This window comes from Nerophis ophidion, linkage group LG02 (genome assembly GCF_033978795.1).
Source record: "Nerophis ophidion isolate RoL-2023_Sa linkage group LG02, RoL_Noph_v1.0, whole genome shotgun sequence".
Taxonomy (NCBI): Eukaryota; Metazoa; Chordata; class Actinopteri; order Syngnathiformes; family Syngnathidae; genus Nerophis; species Nerophis ophidion.
In genome coordinates, this window is record NC_084612.1 from 13,660,180 (window position 1) to 13,677,831 (window position 17,652).

Below are 17,652 nucleotides of genomic sequence, written 5' to 3' on the forward strand. Positions count from 1 at the left end.
GGAAATGGATGGATGGAAGACTAAAACTTCAGGAGCTAATGTTAGCATATTAGCTTTAGTTAACATCAATCCATCCATCCATTTTCTACCGCTTATTCCCTTTTGGGGTCGCGGGGGGCACTGGCGCCTATCTCAGCTACAATCGGGCGGAAGGCGGGGTACACCCTGGACAAGTTGCCACCTCATCACAGGGCCAACACAGATAGACAGACAACATTCACACTCACATTCACACACTAGGGTCAATTTAGTGTTGCCAATCAACCTATCCCCAGGTGCATGTCTTTGGAAGTGGGAGGAAGCCGGAGTACCCGGAGGGAACCCACGCAGTCTTGGGGAGAACATGCAAACTCCACACAGAAAGATCCCGAGCCTGGATTTGAACCCAGGACTGCAGTACCTTTGTATTGTGAGGCAGACGCACTAACCCCTCTGCCACCGTGAAGCCCCAAAGGGAAGCGTCCCTGGGTGGGCTCGAACCACCAACCTTTCGGTTAACAGCCGAACGCGCTAACCGATTGCGCCACAGAAACGTGCTTTAGTTAACATATTGCCATTTATTAATTTAAAAACATGCAGTATGTTTGAACGATATTTTTAAATACGGTTACATTTAAAACCACTCAAGACTGTTTGGATGATATGTATGTATTATACTACTACTTTGCAAAAGTCCTGAGCAATTTAATTTGCTGTTTTAGCAGTGCTATAATTGCTAATTATAAGTATTATTATTAATTATAAGTATAGATTCAATTTAGTAAAATATTATTCAATATTATTGTTTAATTTGTCCCAATTTGCCTGCAACCCTGCGATGAGGTGGCGACTTGTCCAGGGTGTAGAACGTCTACCGCCCGAAAGCAGTTGAGATAGGCTCCAGCACCCCCCCGCGACCCTGAAAGGGACAAGCGGTAGAAAATTGATGGATGGATGCCTGCAACCTAAATGCTGTTGAAATAGTGAGGAGGAGAAGGAGAAGGAGGAGGAGGAGACTGTTATTGGTAAGATTGCCCTTTGTCTTGTTGAGATGCTGGAGGGAGGATGCTGATTGAGCGGAAGGAGGAGAGCATCCTCTCTTGCGATGTTTGACCTCAAGAACTGCATGTAGCTACAATGGAGGGCTTTCGCGGGGGTGGAGAAAACGGGGCAGGTCTTTCCAGAGGCGAGGAGGAGGAGGAGGCTATTTGTCACAGGCAGGAGGAGAGAGCGACGCCAGCATCTGCGAGCATCACTTCTCTGGATGGACGACACTCAAAGCAGGTAAGTGCACACAAAGGTTTTGTGGTGGATTAAAACAGAGTTTATTATTATGGTCAACATGGTGATTTAGCTCAGTATACAGGAAGCCCAAAGCAATACGATAAAATGTCTTCCAGCTTTGTGATGCCCGAGGGACCCTTTGCTGCGTGGTGATGCGATGCCGAGAGCTGGGGGGGCAGCCGCTTCTCTCGCACTGCTGCTGCTGTTGCCGCTGCTGCGTTGTTGCCACCTGTGCCACTCACTGCGTAAGTTACTCCACCATAGTAGCCTCATGACATTGGCCTATATACAAAAAACAGCCACGTCATAAAGATATTGCTAATAACAACCTTGGTTTGATTCAACCGACATGGTCTTAGAGAATCTCGCACATGGGTGGGTACCCTGTGCTGAATATGGAGATATATATATGGAGAACTAGTTTTGGACCACCTTGCAATTCTGAAGATAAAACATCAGCAGAACTGATCTAAAAAGATCAAAACATTTAACACAATAAAGGGGAACAGGCATGTTAAAACTAAATATAGGTATTATACGGTATTTCATCATATAGTAAAAAAATAACGTTTTTTTCCACGACAACACCTCTTTTTTAAGAACCATCCATCCGTGCATTTCCTACCATTTGTCCCTCTTGGGGTGGCTGGAGCCTATCCCAGCTGCATATGGGCGGAAGGTGACGTACACCCTGGACAAGTTGCCACCTCATCAGACAGTCAAACAACATTCACACTCATATTCTCACACTTGGGCCAATTTAGTGTTGCCAATTCTATTTTTGAAAAAGATTTCGAAATACAACATAAATCATGTTCTCTATACTAAATTATTTGATGAGCTTCTGGTTCATTGATCATTGATTACCATTACTGTATCTAAAAATTTCCATCAAAACTCCTATTTCATTTGCTAACTTACTCGATATTTAAGCACACTTTTTTAAGTGGGTCTTTATGTTGATGCATCTTTCCAAGTCACTGGTGTGTGTGTGTGTGTGTGTGTGTGTGTGTGTGTGTGTGTGTGAATGACAGGAAAAAAAGCTTTGACTCGCTTCTGGAGAAGTCGTTTGGCGCCACCTGTTGATGTGCATATGCTATTTGTAAGACCCCAATTACAGCGTAAGACAATGTCTAGTCTTCTTGAAACTTGTTCCAAGGAAATTGGGTGTATTGCAGTATTCGAGATTCAAACTCCCGAATGCTCTTGAAATTCTACTGTAAAGGTCAATGCAGTGTTTACATGTGTTAAATAGCTACGCATTTTGCTATCAGTAATAACAAAGGCAAAACTTTACATATTAAAGTCCCTGATATTTTGTAAGGCCCGATCATGTTTTAAAGCTAAAATTTCACGTGACCGGCTAAGGTTTGTTGCTTTATGGACCTCAGAAATTGGATCAATGTTAATGTACATTTGGCTGCTACTAGCAATATGTCACCATTAAGCTGGACTGCAGTGAGATCACCCTCTGGCTGCCTCTGGCCAACATCGATTTCTCTGCAGCGCTGCAAGGCAGAATGGCGCTAATAAGGAGGGGGAGCTTGGAAAGATGATGAATTGGTGGATAACACAGCCCATAATTGGTAAGGGGCCCTGTTGCAGCCTTGTTCACATCCATTGATGCCAGACAACAGAAATGTGTTTCTACGGTACATCACCAACCATATTTGCTGTCCATAATTTGAGTTTTGAAGACATTAGCAAGAGTTCAAAATGCAGTTTATTTGCTTCATAAAGAAGGTTTCATATTATGACACAGTGATACTTCCCTCAGAGAGTGGCTGGGACCTCCAAACCTATGGAGCTTAAAGCTATGTTGCTGAAATATATCATAAAATGAAAGACTGTCGTCATGGTGACAGATTGTTTTCGGTTGTTATTGATTTTAATTTTCAGGTTTCCATGCAGATAGCCAAACTGGGTCAATGTGAATGTGCAATTGCATCTTATTTCATCCTTTTGTCTTCCTCAGGTGTTCCCAAACTTTCCTCCTATGTAAAAGCAGAAGATAAGCTGTTCAAATACCTCTTTGAGAACTACCAGAAATGGGTTCGCCCCGTGGAATATCTGAATCAGACCATATGCGTGAAGTTTGGTCTGGCCATCTCCCTGCTAGTGGATGTGGTGAGACTTAACATTGTGTTAATGTGAATAGCATGAATGGCGTTCTTCAAAATAAAGCATGTGTGTGCATCTACCATCCAGGATGAAAAGAACCAGCTGATGACTACTAATGTGTGGATGAAACAGGCAAGTAGCTACTATTACACATTGTTTCAGTGATGTGTCATCATGTCACGCCTACTTCATGCTGACATTGATACTATGGCTTATGACCGGCGTGATGTAGTTTGACTTAGGGCTGGGCGATATGGACGAAAAAGTATATCTTGATATATTTTTTACTTAAACTCGATATTCGATATATATCTCGATATATTTTCAGGATTCACTGAAATTGAAGTGAACGACAACTGTACTGTAAACAGTCAGTGGCACTTTTATTAAACCAGTAAGTCAAGGTGGCTATCAACAGCACAGAAAATAAACTGTTTAAGTAACACAAAATTACATAACTTAAATAAAATAGAAACATATTCTTCCTACGTATAATAAATAAGATAGCTGTGCAAATGATACAAAATGTATAAAGCTCAGATAAAAAATAAATTTGCAGGCAAGCACTTGTTAATTAAAATTTTGACGACGTAATGGACTGTCTCACACGTACGGTACTGGTCAGCGCCAAGTCAGTGACTTCACTTAATTGTGCGGCTATGATCTTCCTCATTTTGGCATACACTTTTGGCAGCATTTCTCGTGCGAAATGGCAAATCGAGAACCGTTTTGATTTGGGCTTACATGGTAAACAACTCAAATGAATGTTTTATCCAGACATTTGACCAAATGTTGCCAATTAGACACATTGTGGGTTTCCTGGACGTTGTCTACATTGCTAAAGGAAAAATCTAAACAAGACAATCCCTCTGCCATCTTCCCCTAGTTTTTTTAAATATATAAATCGCTCGCTTGAAAATTTCCTTTTCTCTTCTGCAACTCTCTTGTCGTCATTTGGGATGTCTGTTGTGATTTCCCTTCCTGGTTTCATGACCCGCCCTATCCTGCCTTTGATTGGCGTGTCCCTAATGGTCTGCTCTAATCTTAACCAATCATTTGGTTAAGATTAATCTTAATCTTAACCAATTATTTGGTTAAGATTAATTTAATTTTAACCAAATGATAATATAAATACATTTAATAAAGTCAAATACAGGTATCCTACACTTCTCTTTTGGAAAGTAAATCCGAACCGCAGATATGGGCATCTACATCAACTATATGATTTGCCTGAGAAGCTGGACAGGACAAAAAAAATACAAACCCCGTTTCCATATGAGTTGGAAGATTGTGTTAGATGTAAATGTAAACAGAATACAATGAATTGCAAATCATTTTCAAACCATATTCAGTTGAATGCACTACAAAGACGAGATATTTGAGTTTCAAACTCATTATTATTGTTTTTTTTTTTTGCAAATAATAATTAACTTAGAATTTCATGGCTGCGACACGTGCCAGAGTAGTTGGTAAAGGACATGTTCACCACTGTGTTACATCACCTTTTCTTTAAACAACACTCAATAAACGTTTGGGAACTGAGGAAACGTATTGTTGAAGCTTTGAAAGTTGAATTTTTTCCCATTCTTGTTTTATGTAGAGCTTCAGTTGTTCAACAGTCCAGGGTCTCCGCTGTTGTATTTTACGCTTCATAATGCGCCACACATTTTCGATGAGAGACAGGTCTGGACTGCAGGCGGGCCAGGAAAGTACCTACACTCTTTTACTACAAAGCCATGCTGCCACGTGGCGTGGCATTTTCTTGCTTAAAATAGCCGGGGGGTCCATGATAACATTGCTTGGATGACAACATATGTTGCTCTAAAACCTGTATATACCTTTCAGCATTAATGGTGCCTTCACAAATGTGTAAGTTACCCATGCCTTGGGCACTAATACACCCCCATACCATCACAGATGCTGGCTTTTGAACTTTGCGCCTATAACAATCCGGATAGTTATTTTCCTCTTTGTTCCGGAGGACACCACGTCCACAGTTTTCAAATAAAGTTGGAAATGTGGACTCATCAGGCCACAGGACACTTTTCCACTTTGCATTAGTCCATCTTAGATGAGCTCAGGCCCAGCGAAGCGGGCGGCGATTCTGGGTGCTGTTGATAAATGGGTTTGGCTTTGCATAGTAGAGTTTTAACTTGCACTTACAAATGTAGCAACCAACTGTAGTTACTGACAGTGGTTTTATGAAGTTTTCGTGAACCCATGTGGTGATATCACTTACACACTTATAGCTGTTTTTGATGCAGTACCGCCTCAGGGGTCAAAGGTCAGTAATATCATCGCTTACGTGCAGTGATTTCTCCAGATTCTCTGAACCTTTTGATGATTTTACGGACCGTAGGTGGTAAAATCCTTAAATTCCTTGCAATAGCTCGTTAAGAAATGTTGTTCTAAAACTGTTCGACAATTTGCTTACAAATTGGTGACCCTCGCCCCATCCTTGTTTGTGAATTACTGAGCATTTGATGGAAGCTGCTTATATACCCAATCATGGCACCCACCTGTTCCCGATTAGCCTGCACACCTGTGGGATGTTCCAAATAACTGTTAGATGAGCATTCCTCAACTTTATCAGTATTTATTGCCACCTTTCCCAACTTCTTTGTCACATGTTGCTGGCATCAAATTCTAAAATGACTTATTTGCAAAAAAAAAATACATTTTTTTTTATCAGTTTTAACATCAAATATGTTGTCTTTTTAGCATATTCAACTGAATATGGGTTGAAAATGATTTGCAAATCATTGTATTCCGTTTATATTTACATCCAACATAATTTCCACACTCATGAAAACGGGGTTTGTAAAATAATAATAATAATAATAATAGTCTTAACCAATCGTGACTCATCATAGTAAACAACCAACCAACCATGGATGTTCTTATACGTGCAAACATGTCTTGGAAGGAGGAAGGGGTGGGGGTTAGTAGGCCAAGGAGTGTTGAGAGGGAGTGGGGAGCAAGGGAAAATCTAGGAAGACAACAAATAAGCGGTGTTTGGTCAATTTAACGTGGAATAAATTATATTGATATTACGATATTTTCTTAATTCATATCTTGTTTAAAGCTATATCGATATATCCTAAAAACTTGATATTTCGCCCAGCCCTAGTTTTACCAGGGATTGATCAGTGGGACACTCCCACTTCCTGCAGACATTGGCCAGTCCACATGTCAATCATTATACAATGTACAAGTGATTAGTCAGTGTGTCAGTCACCTTTGAAGCAGACATTGGCCAGTTTTCATGTCAATCATTACCCATACTACTAGCAATTGATCGCCATCTTATTCCAACTTTAAGCAGATATTGGCCAGTATGGTAATAATGTCTTCACTACTCCCCTCCCCTGCTTACTGTCGCATACACTAAATGACTGACCCTTCCTCAGTTACCATTTATTGCTGACAACATCCATCCATCCATCCTTGTCCCGTTAGGGGTCACGGGGGCTGCTGGAGCCTATACAATAGCATTTATTTCATAATTCTGGACACTAAAAATACTATGCCATACCAACTTTAATAATGTCTACAGGTAAAATTCCACCTAAAATAAACACAGTAGTAATTTTAGGCTTGTTTTCGAACAAATCTTAGCACATATTGTAACACCCACTCACAGTGCATCCGGAAAGTATTCACAGCGCGATCTCAAAATTCAATGCGAACAGGTTTTTTTTTGTTTTATTGGGGGAAGAATATTAATAAAACTAAAAAAAAAAAAAAATCCCTTATTTGTATGTATTCACAGCCTTTGCTCAATACTTTTTACCTTTGGCAGCAATTACGATGCCACAAGTTTGGCAGACCTTTTGCAGTTTTGCCCATTCCTCTTTGCAGCACCTCTCAAGCTCCATCAGGTTGGATGGAAAGTGGTGTTTTTTCATTCAGCATGTCTCTGTACATTGCTGCATTCATCTTAGTCTAGTCAGGGAGGTGACTGAGAACCCAATGGTCCTCTCTGTCAGAGCTACAGCATCTGCTGGAAGTCTCTATGCAAACCCCCTATCAAATGCATGACATACAGTAGACCATGCATGGACTACCACGCATCCCAGTATATTATGAGTGGTGACATTTACCTGATACTTCTCATTGAGTCCTCTCAGCTCTATGTCTGCTTCCACTCCCACCAGTCTCCTCCCCACTATTGCAGGCTTCATTCATGATCCTTTGTGACATGTATCATAGGAAGAAAGACAGAACAGCTGCCCCCTCCACTACAATGAATTATGTTGCACACACATGGAAAAGGATACATTGATAATTATTTCACCTTAATAAGCTGTTTTGTAAATGTTTGTCATTTTTGTCCCATATGTATTTACTCAAGCTGTGCCAGGTTGTTGGCATATTATCATTTAAATGTTTGGCAGATGTTCAACAGTGACTGATGTTTGCTTATGTTTGCTTTTAGAGCAAAGTCCAATTTTTTTTTTTTTACATTTAAAATATAGATATGTTGTTAATTTTCCATGCAGGAGTGGACTGACATGAAGCTAAGATGGGACCCTGATGACTATTTGGGCATCACAGCGATACGAGTGCCCTCCGACAGGATATGGCTCCCAGATGTTGTACTGTATGATAAGTAAGTGGGTATTATGAATCAATTTTATACTTGCATAAAATTATCTTGATTGATCAATTAATTGATTTATAGTTACGTCTTAAAGGCCTACTGAAATGAGATTTTCTTATTCAAACGGGGACAGCAGGTCCATTCTATGTGTCATACTTGATCATTTCGCGATATTGCCATATTTTTGCTGAAAGGATTTAGTAGAGAACATCGACGATAAAGTTTGCAACTTTTGGTCGCTAATAAAAAAGCCCTGCCTTTACCGGAAATAGCAGACGATATGCCCGTGGCGACACTGGTGTGAGGGCACCTCACATCCTCACATTGTTTATAAGGTGAGCCTCCAGCAGCAAGAGCTATTCGGACCGAGAAAGCGACAATTTCCCCATTAATTTGAGCGAGGATGAAAGATTTGTGAATAAGGAAAGTAAGAGTGAAGCACAAAAAAAGAAAAGGCGACGGCTCCAGGCGGCGGCAGTGGGATCGTTTCAGATGTAATTGGACACATTTACTAGGATAATTCTGGAAGATCCCTTATCTGCTTATTGTTTTAATAGTGTTTTAGTGAGATTGTAAAGACATACCTGAAAATCGGATGGCTGCAGTGAACGCCAGTGTCTCTCAGAGAAGCCGATGGAGGAGCCAAGATCACAGCTGCCTTTTTGAGCTGCAGGAGGAAGTCCCATAATCCACTGAAGTCTCCGGTAAGAGACGATTTAAAATCACAATTTTCCCTTCCAAAAACTTGCTGGTTGACGTAGAAAACATGTTCCCCTGACCGCTCTGTGTTAAAGCTTCACAAAAAACAAAGAAACGCTCGAGGCAGCTGCAATCCACCGCTTTCCACCAACAGCATTATTCTTTACAGTCTCCATTATTAATTGAACAAATTGCAAAAGATTCAGCAACACAGATGTCCAAATTACTGTGTAATTATGCGATGAAAATAGACGACTTTTAGCCGTAAGTGGTGCTGGGCTGATATGTCCCCTCCAACCAATAACGTCACGCGCACGCGTCATCATACACGTCATCATTCCGCGACATTTTCAACAAGAAACTCCGCGGGAAATTTAAAATTGTAATTTAGTAAACTAAACCGGCCGTATTGGCTTGTGTTCCAATGGTAATATTTCATCATTGATGTATAAACTATCACACTGCGTAGTCTGTAGTAGTGGGTTTCAGTAGGCCTTTAACACGTATTGTGCAAATGTGTAAGGAAACGACGAGACACAACTTTTATTTTTGAAAGTCATCAGTTGATGCATTTCTTCGTACAGTTCGGATGGTCGTTTCGAGGGTACTGTCACCAAAGTGGTGGTCAAATACGACGGAACCATAACGTGGACACCACCTGCTAATTACAAATCAGCGTGCGCCATCGACGTCACCTTCTTCCCGTTTGACCTGCAGAACTGTTCCATGAAATTTGGCTCGTGGACCTACGATGGGTCACAGGTTGTTGGCATTGCATCAATGACGATCAGTCCTGAGCACAACATGACTTTACTCTTTATTTAACAGGTGGACATCATTTTGGAGGACTTCCATGTAGACAGGCAGGACTATTTTGACAATGGCGAGTGGGAGATTGTGAAGGCCACGGGCAGCCGCGGTATAAGGATGGATGGCAGCGCTTCATATCCCACCATTACCTATTTCTTCATCATCCGCAGGCTGCCTCTTTTCTACACCCTCTTCCTCATCATCCCTTGCATTGGTCTGTCCTTCCTTACAATCCTCGTATTCTATCTACCCTCCAACTGCGGCGAGAAGATCTCCCTCTGCACCTCCGTGCTGGTGTCGCTCACCGTCTTCCTGTTGGTCATCGAGGAAATCATCCCCTCCTCCTCCAAAGCTATCCCGCTCATCGGCGAGTACTTAGTCTTCACCATGATCTTTGTAACGCTCTCCATCGTCATCACCGTCTTTGCCATTAACGTCCACCATCGCTCGTCATCAACACATCACGGCATGGCGCCCTGGGTCAGGAAGATTTTCCTGCATCAGCTGCCGAAGGTTCTGTGCATGCGCAGCCATGTGGACCGCTACGGCACGGCGGAAGCAACACGAACTGGACGAACCCTGGGAATGGGAATGATAAAGGACTCTGCAGCTGAGGTCAACTCTCTCTCCCATACCAGGCACAACATCCAAGCTGCACTGGATTCTATTCGCTACATAACAATGCATGTGGTGAAGGAAAATAAGGTCAGGGAGGTGAGTCTGTTACTTTGAGCTACATCATTTTCTCCTTATTTATACAAAGTAACCTGTTTAAGGTCATTAAATGACTCATTTGGCTTAGTTTTGAAGTCGTTTTGGAAATTTTTTGCCCCCAGAGGTAGTATAGGAGCCAAAACAGAGGTTGGATGACACGTGTGAAAAGAAAAAGAAAAAAAAATCCAGACCAGGATCATGTTAAGTTTTACTCTCACCTTTCCCACCTTGTTGTATTTAAAACAGTCCAAATTCCAAACGCTGCCACTGATGTATGCATCTTAATATTGTAATGCAGGATGTAATGTCACTTTTCATAAGTTCACAGTTAAATATTTTATGTATAAAAGGCATCACTGTTACAGATCTAACATGAAAATAATCTACGCTGACAAACAATTAGTGGTTATTTACTTAATTTTTTGTTTCCCTTTTTTTTTTTGACCCAGGTGGTACAGGACTGGAAGTTTGTCGCCCAGGTTCTGGATCGAATATTTCTGTGGGCGTTCTTGCTAGTGTCCATCCTGGGATCAGCTTTCCTATTCATCCCGGTTATCTACAAATGGGCCAGCATCATCGTCCCTAACTATGTCTGAGGTACCCTCTGAAGGTTACCTGATATGGAGGTGAGGCGTATCAGCAGCTAAGGTCCACATTTTGATAAGAAAATCTCCCATAAACAATTTGTGTATTCATTTATCCTATTTTAAAATACTATACAATGGACATCATATAGAAAAACTTTAAAACAATAATGTAACTAAAGTAATTTCAGTCCTACATTAAAAGGTAAACCACAACACAAGCATGTTTTGATGCATACTTTCTGTGAATGAGAAAGCAAAAGAATACCCTGAGGTCTTACAAAAACAAGCCTCAGGTTTTACATTTCTATTCATCATTAAGATAATCCCCTCCCTACAGGCAACAAAATCGGGTGAGTGTGCAGCCATGAGCATGCAGTTAATCACAAGTCCGCATTGTGCAGCAAGTATAAACATGTTTCTTGAAGCAACTGGAACACTCAATAAAGAGACATTCACACTAGTGGACACTCTAAAACAGTGGGTGTTCAAACTTTTTTCTCCGCGGGCGGCATACTGAAAAGTCAGTGTATGCAGGGGCCATTTTGAATATAAAAAAAACAAAAAACAGTCAAATGTTTTTAAAGACATAACTTTGTCAGATTTGTGTTATCAGTGACAAAGTATAATATAATTAATTATTAGTAACAAAATGTAAATTTAATTAAATATTTTTTCTTACATTTTTAAAGCTAGTTTTCCGTACAATAGCCCCCTCCTATAAGAATACCATAATAACAATGATATTATAATTGTATAACTGCATAACATAGTGTGTCAAGAATTATGTTAAAGTTGTAAACAGAATCAGTGACAGGCGGAGTCCAACCTTCACTGTAAACGAGTCTGACTTACTGCGGGCAATGTGGGCCAAGTTCTGACACTGATCATACAGAGAGCAGACTGCCACAATCAGTCAGTCCGAAACCCCATACTCTCTGAGCAGCCGCCACTGGACTTCCCGAGGGACATGGTTGAATGCCTTCTCCAAGTCCACAAAACACATGTAGACTGTTTGGGCAAACATCCAGGCACGCTCAAGGATCCTGCCGAGAGGTTAGAGTTGGTCCACAGTTCAACGACTAGGACAAAAACCACACTGCTCCTTCTGAATCCGAGGTTTGACAATCTGGCATAGCCTCCTCTCCTGTACACCTGAGGAGCTTTTTCACTACCTCGGCCACCTCAGCCCCAAAAACAGGAGAGCCCAACACAGAGTCCCCAGGCACTGCTTCCTGATTGGAAGATGTATAGGTGGGATAGAGGAGGTCTTCAAAGTATTCCCTCCACCAATCCACAACATCCCAGTCGACGTCAGCAGCACACAGTCTACACAATCCCCGAACTCCTCCCATGTCCGAGTTTTTGCCTCTGCAACCGCCAAAGCCGTACACCGCTTGGCCTGCCAAAAGGACCCGATAGAACTCCTTCAGCTTGTCAGCATCCCTCACCATTGGTGTCCACCAGTCGGTTCTGGGATTACTGCCACGTCAGGCATCGACCACCTTGCGGCCACAGCTCCTATCGGCAACCTCGACAATGGAGTCACGGAACATGGTCCACTCCGACTCAGTATCCAGCACCTTTCTTAGTAATATGTCCGAAGCTCTCCCGGAAGTGGGAATTGAAACTCTCTGACGGGAAACTCTGCCAGATGTTCCCAGCATACCTTCACTATGCGATGGGCCTGCCAGGTCTTTCCAACATTCTCCCTCACCACTGGAGTCAACTTACCAGCAAGGGGTTAATCGATTGAAAGCTCTGCCCCTCTCTTCACCTGAGTGTCCAAAACATGAAACCGCAAATCAGATGACAAAATCAATCATCAAACTGCAGTCTCTGGTGTCCTGGTGCCAAGTGCACATATGGACACCCTTATGTTTGAACATGGTGTTTGTTATGGACAATTTGTGACAAGCACAAAAGTCTAATAACAAAAGTGAAGTGAAGTGAATTATATTTATATAACGCTTTTCTCTAGTGACTCAAAGCGCTTTTCATAGTGAAACCCAATATCTAAGTTCCATTTAAACCAGTGTGGGTGGCACTGGGAGCAGGTGGGTAAAGTGTCTTGCCCAAGGACACAACAGCAGTAACTAGGCAGGCAGAAGCAGGGATCGAACTTGGAACCCTCAAGTTGCTGTCACGGCCGCTCTACCAATCGAGCTGTACCGCCCCACTCTGGTTCAGGGCTTCACGGTGGCAAAGGGGTTAGTGCAACTGCCTCACAATACGAAGGTCCTGAGTAGTCTGGGGTTCAATCCCGGGCTCGGGATCTTTCTGTGTAGAGTTTGCATGTCCTCCCCGTGAATGCGTGGGTTCCCTCCGGGTTCTCCCGGTTCCTCCCATTTCCAATGACATGCACCTGGGGATCGGTTGATTGGCAACACTAAATTGGCCCTTGTGTATGAATGTGAATATTGTCTATCTGTGTTGGCCCTGCCATGAGGTGGCGACTTGTCCAGGGTGTAAACCGCCTTCCGCCCAATTGTAGCTGAGATAGGCACCAGCGCCCCCGCGACCCAAAAGGGAATAAGCAGTAGCAAATGGATGGATGGATGGGCACTCTGGTTCAGATCAGGGCAGCCGTTTCTCCCAATCACGCCTCTCCAGGTCTTTGTCGTTGCCAATGTGAGCGATGAAGTCCTCCAGTAAAACAAGAGAATCACCAGAAGGAGCACTCTCCAGTACTCCTTCTTGGGACTCCAAAAAGGGCGGATACTCTGAACTGCTGTTTAGTGAGCAAGCACAAACACCAGTCAGAACCTTTTCCCCCCGGAGGCGGACGGAAGCTACCCTTTCGTCCACCGGGTTAAACTCCAACGTGCAGGCTCTGAGCCGCGGGGCAACAAGTATTGCCATATTCGCTGTTGCCTCTCACTGCTGGCAACGCCACAGTGGAAGAGAATCCATCCCATCTCAAGAGGACTGGTTCCAGAGCTCTTGCTGTGCGTCAAAGTGAGACCGACTAGATCCAGCCGGAACTTCTCGACCTTGTGCACCAGCTTAGACTCCTTTCCCCCCCAGTGAGGTGACGTTCCATGTCCCAAGAGCTAGCTTCTGTAGCCGAGAATATGACCGCCAAGGCCCCAGCCTTCTACTTCCACCCAACTCACAGAGCATCCGACTTCTATGCCCGATCCTATGGGTGGGTAGCCCTTTTTTAGGGGGGGACCCACGTAGCCTCTTCGGGCTGTGCCTGGCTGGGCCCAATGGGGGCAGTTCCGGCCAACAGGCGCTCTTCATCAAGCCCCACCTGTGGCCTGGCTCCAGAGGGGGGCCATGGTGACCCACAGGTGGGCAAGGGAAACCTTGGTCCTTGATTTTGATTATTCATAAAAATCTTTTAGCTGCTCGTTGTCTGGTTCCTCACCTAGGAACTGTTTGTCATGGGAGACCCGATCAGGGTCATAGAAGCCCCGGACAACATAGCTCCTAGGAAACGCAAACTCCTCCAACACAGTAAGGTAGCAGTCCGAGTTCATTCTTGTTGTAATTTTTTTAAATTAATTAATATTTAGTTAATATAATTTAAAAACATATATATTATTTCAAACATACATGCATACAATTAGAACATGATACATCACAATTTCCAGTATCTCTTTTCAACATGTTTGAAAAGGAATAGCAGTGGAAGAGTGGCCGTGCGCAACCCGAGGGTCCCGGGTTCAAATCCCACCTAGTACCAACCTCGTCACGTCCGTTGTGTCCTGAACAAGACACTTCACCCTTGCTCCTGATGGGTGCTGGTTGGCGCCTTGCATGGCAGCTCCTTCCATCAGTGTGTGAATGGGTAAATGTGGAAGTAGTGTCAAAGCGCTTTGAGTACCTTGAAGGTAGAAAAGCGCTATACAAGTACAACCCATTTATCATTTATTTATTTAAGAAGAAGAGCTTATTTATTCTGACCCCTTTTCCATTACATAGCAATTGCTAACACTTTTGTTCACGGCGTGGCGCAGTGGAAGAGTGGCCGTGCGCAACCCGAGGGTCCCTGGTTCAATCCCCACCTAGTACCAACCTCGTCACGTCTGTTGTGTCCAGAGCAAGACACTTCACCCTTGCTCCTGACGGGTGCTGGTTAGCGCCTTGCATGGCAGCTCCCTCCATCATTGTGTGAATGGGTAAATGTGGAAGTAATGTCAAAGCGCTTTGATTACCTTGTCGGTAGAAAAGCGCTATACAAGTACAACCCATTTATCATTTATTTATCATTTATCCACAATGTACTCCATAAATAATAACATTTAACATTTATTGTATCAAAAGTTCAGCTTTTTGTTTTATGGTATTTTTTCATTTTTTACTGTTGTTGTTTTTTTCTACACAATATGCTGTGGGCCAACAAATCTTTCAGTAAATGCCCCCTGGGCTGCGTTTGGGACACACCGGCACCAAGACACGTTATTGTAATCCGCACAAAGAACACTAAAAAAAACACTGAACTTTAGTCAGTCCACCATCATTTTATTGTTCAATAAACACAGAGCTGAACTCAGTTAATATTTTAAAGTATATGATCGAATGGAATTTTTTTTTATTACACTTATCATAAAAATGGGAAGTCAAAGAGAAAAGAGGCTCTGGATGGAAAACACTTCCAATAAAACACTATCATGAGCAACCTCAACAGAAATCAGAAAAATCACCAATTGAAGAAATGATCTAAAAACCTACTCTGAATCAGCTGTGAAACAGTCATAGTGGAGAAAGGGTTAAAGAGACCACAGTGATCAAAAGGTTATCAATATAGCACACACACGGTTATGTAAGCCTTGCTGGGCTTTGAAGTTATGTGTCCGCTCCGTATTGTACCCCTGTGACTGAAGAATACAATACTGAATGAGTGATCGCAGCTGCTTTACCTCGATAAGGTATGTCATGAATGTGTTTCTTGGAAATGCAACCATAGGAACATGTAATGGACTTGATTGATCTAGCTAAATCTCTTTACTTGTGTGTTTAGGTTAAAATGCCTCTGCGTGGAAGCTCAGTGTTCCTCCTATTATGCATTGCTCTGTTGTCGTCATGGAGAGCTTGCGAGGGTGGCAAGATTTTAGTAGTCCCTTTCGAGGGCAGCCACTGGGTTAATATGGACATCATGATCAGAGCTCTCTATGCTCAAGGACACTCTGTTGATGTGATTCGCACCAACACAAGCTGGTACATCAAGGAGAACTTACTGCACTACAACTCCATCACTGTATCGGGCAGCAAAGGGCTTGACAGTGACTTTGTCAACCCAATCCTGGCAAAGATTTTAGCAATCGAGAGGGGACAGAGCTCTGTTATGATGTTTGCTAGTCTGACGGTTGAGTCGTTCCAGGTGGGTTTTAGCTTGCATGCCCTCATGAGCGAAATGGCGAGAAATTTACTAAAAGATGAAGATTTAATGGCCCGTCTGAAGGAGCATCAGTATGACTTGGTCCTTACTGACCCAGCGGGGGGTGCAGGTATCATCTTGGCTCATGCGCTAAAGCTACCTTTAGTCTACAATGTGCGCTGGGTGACAAGTGGGGAGGGACATCTGTTAATTGCACCGTCTCCTTTGTCTTACATTCCCATGACCGGCTCTGGGTTGTCTGATAAAATGACTTTCTTTGAGAGGGTAAAGAATCTTGTCTTCTTTAGCCTTTGGAAGGCTCAGTTTGCATTTTTTATCTATCCCCATTATCAAGCAGTTTGCACTGAATTCTTGGACTCAAAGGTTGATTACAATGACTTAGTACAAGCAGCAGACCTTTGGCTCATGAGAGTAGATTATGTGTTCGAGTTTCCTCGCCCCACCATGCCCAACGTCATCTATATTGGAGGATTCCAGTGTCAACCTGCCAAACCTCTTCCAGAACACCTGGAGGAGTTCATGCAAAGTTCTGGAGAATATGGAGTCATCTTCATGTCCCTTGGAACCTTTGTAAGCGAACTACCTGCCGACTTAGCCGATAAGATAGCGGCGACTTTTGCCAAGTTGCCTCAGAAGGTCATCTGGAGATATAAAGGTGCCAAACCTTCAACTCTTGGCAACAATACTCTTCTGGTGGACTGGGTGCCACAGAACGACCTCCTTGGACATCCCAAGATGAAACTTTTTGTGGCTCACGGCGGGACAAACGGTGTCCAGGAAGCTATGTATCACGGAGTGCCCGTTGTGGGAATACCTTTGTTTTTCGACCAGTATGACAATTTGAGGCGTCTCACGGACCGAGGGGCAGCAGTGTTGGTCACATTAGCCTCAGTGGACAAAGACAACAAATTCCTGAAGGCCCTGCAGGACGTTCTTTCAAATTCATCCTACAGGACAAACATGCAGAGACTCTCCAAGCTGCACAGAGATCAGCCAATCACATCACTCGACAACGTCATCTTCTGGATCGAGTTTGTCATAAGAAACAAAGGTGCAGCTCACCTGAGGACCAAATCTTACAAGCTGCCCTGGTACGCCTACTACTCTGTGGACGTGTTCTTTACTTTATTTTCAACTGTAGCATTGATGATTCTTCTCCCACTTATGTTTTTGAGGAAACATGGACTAAACCAACAAAAAATAAACTTAAATTGATGACCAATCACTGTGTATAATCTCTGCTATTTGATAACACATAAAACTGTCTTTTAATTTGTCAACTGTGTTACAAGCCCCAACCATTAAAATAATAGCTACCAGCTTCTCTTCTATTAATTCGTTTATGATCATGTTTGACCCATTTGTTCCATAGTTCTTGTTTGATACTACAAAACTGAAAGTTTCCTCTGGGCCCTAGAGATCTGATTGCTCATAAATATGACAAAAGGGACTCTTGAGCTATGTCCACACAAACAAAAATGTTTTTGTTTTGTTTTTATACGCACGCCTCA

At 42.8% G+C, this 17,652-nt stretch overlaps 2 protein-coding genes and 1 non-coding gene across 6 annotated transcripts; 2 read left to right on the forward strand and 1 right to left on the reverse strand.

Annotated features, from left to right (window-relative positions):
- Positions 1-459: 459 nt before the first annotated feature.
- Positions 460-533, reverse strand: trnan-guu (transfer RNA asparagine (anticodon GUU)). The gene has a single exon. It is a non-coding gene; the product is annotated as a tRNA-Asn (tRNA).
- A 428-nt stretch (positions 534-961) lies between these two features.
- Positions 962-15,900, forward strand: chrna5 (cholinergic receptor, nicotinic, alpha 5). 3 transcript variants are annotated; one of them, XM_061877784.1, is made up of 10 exons: positions 962-1,263; positions 1,380-1,508; positions 2,298-2,384; positions 3,239-3,390; positions 3,472-3,516; positions 7,887-7,996; positions 9,271-9,448; positions 9,515-10,210; positions 10,660-10,836; positions 15,764-15,900. In XM_061877784.1, exons 2-9 carry the CDS (start codon positions 1,421-1,423, stop codon positions 10,804-10,806), a joined length of 1,503 nt encoding a protein of 500 aa, XP_061733768.1. In that variant the 5' UTR covers positions 962-1,263; positions 1,380-1,420; the 3' UTR covers positions 10,807-10,836; positions 15,764-15,900. The 3 variants fall into 3 exon arrangements, with proteins under 3 accessions (XP_061733768.1, XP_061733761.1, XP_061733777.1); XM_061877777.1 differs by lacking the exon at positions 15,764-15,900 and having other exon boundaries at positions 10,660-11,281; XM_061877793.1 differs by lacking the exons at positions 2,298-2,384; positions 15,764-15,900 and having other exon boundaries at positions 964-1,263; positions 10,660-11,273.
- Positions 10,713-17,363, forward strand: LOC133536959 (UDP-glucuronosyltransferase 2B13-like). 2 transcript variants are annotated; one of them, XM_061877729.1, is made up of 2 exons: positions 10,713-10,836; positions 15,764-17,363. In XM_061877729.1, the coding sequence occupies exons 1-2, from the start codon at positions 10,831-10,833 to the stop codon at positions 17,354-17,356; spliced, it is 1,599 nt and encodes a 532-aa protein (XP_061733713.1). In that variant the 5' UTR covers positions 10,713-10,830; the 3' UTR covers positions 17,357-17,363. The 2 variants fall into 2 exon arrangements, with proteins under 2 accessions (XP_061733713.1, XP_061733722.1); XM_061877738.1 differs by lacking the exon at positions 10,713-10,836 and adding an exon at positions 14,542-15,671.
- The last annotated feature ends 289 nt before the right edge of the window (positions 17,364-17,652 follow it).

Bases quoted from the DNA above. Each gene is read 5' to 3' on its own strand.
- chrna5 (XM_061877784.1), top strand. From the start codon at position 1,421: ATGCCGAGAGCTGGGGGGGCAGCCGCTTCTCTCGCACTGCTGCTGCTG. The intron at 9,449-9,514 runs GTTGTTGGCATT...TTTATTTAACAG, and splicing joins GGACCTACGATGGGTCACAG to GTGGACATCATTTTGGAGGA. The intron at 10,211-10,659 runs GTGAGTCTGTTA...TTTTTGACCCAG, and splicing joins AGGAAAATAAGGTCAGGGAG to GTGGTACAGGACTGGAAGTT.